Source organism: Jaculus jaculus, chromosome 13 (genome assembly GCF_020740685.1).
Source record: "Jaculus jaculus isolate mJacJac1 chromosome 13, mJacJac1.mat.Y.cur, whole genome shotgun sequence".
Taxonomy (NCBI): domain Eukaryota; kingdom Metazoa; phylum Chordata; class Mammalia; order Rodentia; family Dipodidae; genus Jaculus; species Jaculus jaculus.
Genome location: NC_059114.1, coordinates 1,314,502 through 1,321,302, shown reverse-complemented (window position 1 = coordinate 1,321,302; position 6,801 = coordinate 1,314,502). Strand labels below are relative to the sequence as shown.

The following is a 6,801-nucleotide window of genomic DNA, read 5'->3' as shown; positions in this document are numbered from 1 at the left end:
AAGCACCTTAACCCCTGAGCCATCTCTTCGGCCTTAAATTTTAACTTATTGGACAGAGAACAAGTCAAGACCTACTACCACTGCAAAGTGACGTGTTTTTGTTTTTGTTTTTATGTTTCACTCTAGCTAAGGTTGTCCTTGAACTCACTCTGCAGTTCAGCCACAGCAGAGTTCCAAGCGCTGTCACGCAGATGCCACTTGGCCACGCTCAATGCCGGTCCCTTCACACGCATTGGTGAGTCCTCGGAAGCGTGGACCAATCCAAACCCCCATCGTGTCTCCAGCCTCCGCCCAGTGACCGCTCTTGGAGGCTGTGGGCGTGGCCTCTGTGTAACTATCCAGTGGCAGCGCAGGCGGAGCGCCGCGCGGACCGACGATTGGCTGCTGTGGGCGGGGTGCTGTCAGGGCTGGATTGGCCTGTGGCGGGACGGAAGCGACCTCGGGGGTCGCGGGCCGCTGGAGCTCGGCCGGCGCGATGTGTAGCGCGGGCCGCTGCTGGGCTGCAGGAGGGGCGCTGCTGGGGCTGCTGTTGGCACTATCAGTGCCCAGCGGTGGCTCCTCCAAGACCGGCAGGGGGCCGGTGACCTGCGGGTCGGTGCTGAAGCTGCTCAACACTCAGCACAGGGTGCGGCTGCACTCGCACGACATCAAATACGGATCTGGTGCGCGGGGCGGGTCCGGGCTGGGGGTCGTCGAGGGGCGGAGGCCTAGGGTGGGTGTTGTAGTCCCGATGGGCATCCGGCATCGTGGGTTAGCCGAGGTGGCCTGTGTGTGTGTGTGTCGGGGCTTGGGGACGGGGAAGGTTCTTACGGAGTTGAGTCCAGGCGGTGGCTAGGGATGGGGCGAGCCGTTTGAGGTACTAAAGCTGGGGCCACGAGGGGATACTAGTGCCCAGGACGACGCTCCGGTGTTATGAGATTGACAGAGTTCCCTGGGGATGGGGTGGGATGACCCTCCCCAGGTAGCGGCCAGCAATCAGTGACCGGCGTGGAGGCGTCCGACGACGCTAACAGCTACTGGCGGATCCGAGGTGGCTCGGATGGAGGTTGCCCGCGCGGGCTCCCGGTGCGCTGCGGGCAGGCTGTACGTCTCACGCACGTGCTCACAGGCAAGAACTTGCACACGCACCACTTCGCGTCGCCGCTGTCCAACAACCAGGCAAGCTCCCTTCTAACTCTTGGATAGAGGAACCCGGGAGTGGGGAGGGAAGAGGATTGCTGGTGTCATAGCTCTTCTACATTGCAACTGGTGTGGGGAAAGAGCAGGAGTTCCTGGGGCGGGGGGGGGGGGGGGCTGGAAATAGAGATCTTGGAGATCTTAGCTATGTGGGTACGTGCCAGTGGTCACTATACAGACGGCGGCAAGAGGGTGTGTTTTCATGCACGTGCAGGGCAGTCTTTGGGGTTGGTTTTAATGTTCCCGTTAAGCAGCTGTGGAAGCTGAAGTTCAGAAAGGCGGAGAAAAGGAGTCAGAGTCCCAGGATGCGTGGGTACAAGTGCAACTGCTAGGTTATGTGGCTCCAGGGTGCTCTGTAGTGACTGTCTTCCATACCCCTAGGAGGTGAGTGCCTTTGGGGAAGATGGTGAGGGTGACGACCTGGATCTGTGGACAGTGCGCTGCTCTGGGCAGCACTGGGAGCGTGAGGCCCCTGTGCGCTTCCAGCATGTGGGCACCTCTGTGTTCCTGTCTGTCACTGGTGAGCAGTACGGGAACCCCATCCGTGGGCAGCGCGAGGTGCATGGCATGCCCAGTGCCAACACTCACAATACCTGGAAGGCCATGGAAGGCATCTTCATCAAGCCTGGTGCGGAGCCCCCTGCAAGTCACGATGAACTCTGAGTGCTGGAAAGGAGGGTGGCTGGGCAGGGACATTGTAGGGACCACTTTTGTTGGAGACTTAGTATTTGTTCTAAAGTGCCTTTGCAATTAAAGAATGTTTGACTTTGATTGTGTTTGCTGTGAGTCTGGCAATGCCAGAAAGTGCCATCCATCTCTCCAGCACCCATATTTTTTGTGAGGGGGAGGGCAGGGTCTTGTTCTAGCCCAGGCTGACCTGGAATTCACTGTGTATTCTCAGGGTGGCCTTGAACTCACAGTCATCCTTCTACTTTTGCCTCCTGAGTGCTGGCATTAAAGGTGTGTGACACCATGACTGCCCAGCCTTAGCTTATATTTTATTTAATTTTTATTATGGACAACTTCCATAATTATAGAGTATTTTAAGAGTATTATAAAGTACTTTTTACTGATAACTTCCATAATTGTAGACAATAAACTATGGTAATCCCTTCTCTCTTCACTTCACAACTCTACTCTTTATCATATCCCCTCCCCCTCTCAATCATTCTCTCATTTATTTATTTATTTACTTTTTTGATTTTTTGAGGTTTGGTGTCACTCTAGCTCAGGCTGACCTGGAATTTACTATGTCTCAGGGTGGCCTCAAACTCATGGTGATCATCCTACCTCTGCCTCCCAAGTGCTAGGGTTAAAGGCGTGTGCCACTATGCCCAGCTACTCTTTCTCTCTCTTCAAGGTAGGCTCTCACTCTGGCCCAGGCTGCCCTGGAATTCACAGTGTAGTATCAGGCTGTACTCAAACTCACAGCAATCGTCCTACATCTGCCTCCCAAGTGCTGGGATTAAAGGCATGTGTCACCACGCCCATCCTGGCTACTCTCTTTTATTTTAATGTCGTCATCTTTTCCTCCTATTATGAGGGTCTTGTGTAGGTAGTACCAGGCATTGTGAGGTCATGGATATCCAGGCCGTTTTGTGTCTGGAAGAGTGCATTGTAAGGAGTCCTACCTTTCTTTTGGCTCTTACATTCTTTTTGCCACCTCTTCCACAATGCACCCTGAGTCTTGGAAGGTGTGACAGGTGTCTCAGTGATGAACACTTTTTATACTCTATTTTAAAGCAAAGCAGTAGGGGAAGAGATTGGAGGACTCAAATCATGTAAGCTAACAGCTCTTTTGGTGTGAGTGTGCCCTCTAGAGGTGGTGAAAGAAATGAAAATTTCCTGGGTTTAAGATGCCTAGGATATAGTAAGGGTTTCAGGGAGCTGCTGGAGGCAAAAGGGCTCCTTAAGAGCCTCAAGAAGAAGCTTACTGCTGGATGTGGAGGTGCAAGCCTTTAATCCCAGCATTTATGATCACTAAATCGAGGCCACCCTTAGACCTCATAGTGAATTCCAGGTCAGCCTGGGCTACTACAGTGAGACCCTACCTCAAAAAAAAAAAAAAAAAAAAAAGAGAATGGGGGGGAACGGAGTCATGTGTGTGCCCTGGACCATTTCATTTCTTCCCTCACGAGACCCTGGCCATTACCAAGCTTGTTGAGCAGGAGCTACCCTCACGAGACCCTGGCCATTACCAAGCTTGTTGAGCAGGAGCTACAAGTCTGCACTGCTGTGTATTATTCTGGATCATGATTGGAGAGGTTTGGATGTAAGTACATTACTGGGCCAGGTTACCAGCAAATGCTGGAACAGACCCGTAGGGTTCTGTGAGGGGAAACAAAAGAGTAATTCACTCTTGTGGGCAACTAGAACCCAGTCTCTGTGGTTATCTCACAAAAAAAAAAAAAAAAAAGTTATCAAAAAAAACAAAGGAGAGGCAAGGAAGCCAGGGTATGCACCCATCAAACCATCTCTCCTCATTGGCTGAGGGCTGCTGGGTGGGCAGGAAGTTACTCAGCTGCACTTCCCACTTGCTCTGTGCATTGGATAAGAGGCTTCAAAGCCAGGGTAGAGGCTAGAGAGATGGCTTAACGGTTAAGGTCTTGCTAGGTGAGGCTGGTCTTGAACTCCTGATCTTCCAGCTTTCAACTTAGTCGTGCTGGGATTACAGATGTTGGCCTCTGCACCTGACTGCTGTTGGCTCAGTTTTACAGAGAGGTCAGGTGCCTTGTAAGCCCAGAAGTGTGGAGAGACAGGCCTCGGTGTGCGCATTGGCTCCTGTGGCTGCGCGTTCGTCGGTGATGCGGTCTTTCCCCCGCCGAGCCGCTCACTGCATGGTAGTCTGGTGGCCCTGCCGCCTTCACCACCGCTGCCTCGCCAGGACCACCACCACCTCCCGCCCTGCTGCCACCACCGCATCAGGACCGGCTGTATGATTAGGCCACAATCTTCAATGAGTAGACATATTCCTCAGTTCTGTGGTGTTCTTGGTCACACATTTGTGGAGTTTCTGAAGAGCAGTGGAGATTACTGCCAGGCACAGCACGACCTTTATGCAAACAAGTGAACTGTAGAGATCCATTAATACTCCACCAAGAAGCCCCCATAAGAGTGGTTAGCCTGGACACAGCAGTGTTGAAGTGAGATCGACAGCTTTAACAAGAGCTCAGACCTGGATGGGGTAAACCTCAGTGCACTTCTTTGTATTGCCTCAGTATTACTGGATTGAAGAGTTGCTGCTTCTTGTTAGGAGGTTCATTTCATTTCCCATTTCTCTCAGCTCCATACTCAAAAGTATTGAGAAGTTCAAGTGGAGTATATTGAAGTAGACTGTAGGGTTTTTTTTCTCTCCATTTCTGTATTCAGTTTTTTTTTTTAAATTCTTTCATAATCCTATTGGGTGTTTTTTTTTTTTTTTAAACTAAATTAACATGGTTCGAAAGAACCGCCTTGCTCCTGTTGAAGTCACATACAAGAACATGAGATTCCTTATTACTCACAATCCAACCAATGCAACCTTAAATAAATCTCTTGAGGAACTTAAGAAGTATGGAGTGACCACAATAGTAAGAGTATGTGAAGCAACTTACAACACTGCTCTTGTGGAGAAAGAAGGAATTCGTGTTCTTGATTGGCCTTTTGATGATGGTGTACCACTTTCCAACCAGATTGTTGATGACTGGTTAAGAGCAAACTTTGGAGTTGGGAAGATATCTCAATGGTTAAAGGTGCTTTCTTACAAAGCCTGCTGATGTTGGTTTGTTAGTAAATAAATAAGAAAATCATCAGGGGGCTGGAGAGAAGGCTAAGCAGTTAAGGCACTTGCTTTGCCCAGTACTAAAGTAAAACAAGATGCACAAAGTGGTGCATGTGCCTGGTGTTTGTTTGCAGAGGCAAGAGGCCTTAGTTTGCCTATTTTCTCTCTCTCTCGTGTGTGTGTGTGTGTGTGTGTGTATGTGTGTGTGTGTGTGGTGTGTGTGTATGTATGTATGAATGTATGTGTGTGTATGTATATAATCTCACAGGGCAGGGCTACAGAGATGCCCCAGTGGTTGAAGGTTTTTGGCTTGCAGAACCTGATGGCCCAGGTTCGATTCCCCAATATCCATGTATAATGCTAGAAGTATGTACTGCATACTGCATTGCATGCATTTGGAGTTTGTAGGGGCAAGAGGCTGTGGTGTACCTATTCTCTCCCCCTCTTTCCCTTTCACCCTCTGCTTGCAAATAAACAAGTAAAAACACTTTTAAATAAATTTGAGGGGGCTGGAGAGATGGCTTAGCTGTTAAGGTGCTTGCCTGCAAAGCCAAAGGACCCAGTCAGTTCCCCAGGACCTATGTAAGCCAGCTGCACAACATGGCACATGTGTTTGGAGCCCATTCTCTCTCAAATAAAATACAAATTAAAACTTGAGGGCTGGAAAAATCGCTTAGCTGTTAAGGTGCCTGCCTGCAAAACCTAAGAACTAGAGTTCAATTTCCTAGTACCTGTGCATCTGAAGTTCAATTGCAGTTGCTAAAAGCCCTGGCAAGCCCATTTTTTCTGTTTCTGTCTCTCTCTGCTTGCAAATAATAAATAAATAAATAAAATTTTTGTAGAAATATTTGAGACTAACCGGGCACAGTGGCAGTGGCACACACCTCTTAATCCCAGAAGGCAGAGGTAGGAGAATCACCGAGAGTTCGAGACCACCCTGAGACTACACAGTAAATTCCAGGTCAGCCTGAGCTAGAGTGAGACCCTACCTTGAAAGAAAAAAAAAATGAGACTATGTTCCTAAAATTTCAAAATCAGTTTTGCCTGCTTCAAAAACGTTTGCTCCCAGCTATTGTATTAAGGATAAAGAAGAGAGTTGGCCATGGTGGTGCATGCCTTTAATCCCAACAATGGGGAGGCAGAGATAGGAGGATCGTCTAGAGGTGGAGGCCACCCTGAGACTACATAGTGAATTCCAGGTCAATTTCAGGTCAGCCTGGGCCAGGGTTGAGACCCTACCTCAAAAAAAAAAAAAAAAAAAAAAAAAAGATACATAGATAGATGATAGATAGATATAGATGCCCAGTCACCTAAGCATATTCCTCCCATCCTCAATTTACTGCCTAGCGATCATTCTCGCCATCAGCTCAGGACGCACTTACTTAATGGACGCTTATCCACAAAGCGGTTCGCTATCCCATGGGTACCCAAGGATCTTTTTTTCCTGGCTCCTCCCTACCATGCGCCAGGCTATCGCACTGGGGCGCTGCGCTGAGGACGGGCCCTCTCGATGAGATGAAGAACCCCTGGGGTGGGTGGGGAGCTTGATAACGAACGGCGAACACAATACCCTGCAGGCAGGGCCAGGGGTTCAGACACTTCTCGGGATCTCAGCTCCCTCCCCGTGTGTCGGACCTGCGCGGGGAGCACCGCAGCGCTCTGGCCATCACCCCCAGAAAACTCGCAGAGAGGCTGCAGTTGAGAAAAGGCGGGTAAAGTTCCCTTTGATAAGTTATGAAAGAGGGGGAAATGTTTGTGGAACTCATTGTGGGGAGGGGGGGAAGCACTAAGTCCGACACTCGGACGCCGCAGGGCCAATGGGAGCCCGGAGGTTATTTTGAAATCGCTCGGGTAGTAGCCAATAG

At 49.9% G+C, this 6,801-nt stretch overlaps 1 protein-coding gene across 1 annotated transcript; it reads left to right on the top strand.

Annotated features, from left to right (window-relative positions):
- Nucleotides 1-458: 458 nt before the first annotated feature.
- Sdf2l1 (stromal cell derived factor 2 like 1) lies at nt 459-1,947 on the top strand. Its single transcript, XM_004670781.2, has 3 exons — nt 459-662; nt 962-1,158; nt 1,558-1,947. Exons 1-3 carry the CDS (start codon nt 476-478, stop codon nt 1,837-1,839), a joined length of 666 nt encoding a protein of 221 aa, XP_004670838.1. The 5' UTR covers nt 459-475; the 3' UTR covers nt 1,840-1,947.
- The last annotated feature ends 4,854 nt before the right edge of the window (nt 1,948-6,801 follow it).

Bases quoted from the DNA above. Each gene is read 5' to 3' on its own strand.
- Sdf2l1 (XM_004670781.2), top strand. From the start codon at position 476: ATGTGTAGCGCGGGCCGCTGCTGGGCTGCAGGAGGGGCGCTGCTGGGG. The intron at 663-961 runs GTGCGCGGGGCG...GACCCTCCCCAG, and splicing joins CGACATCAAATACGGATCTG to GTAGCGGCCAGCAATCAGTG. The intron at 1,159-1,557 runs GCAAGCTCCCTT...CCATACCCCTAG, and splicing joins CGCCGCTGTCCAACAACCAG to GAGGTGAGTGCCTTTGGGGA.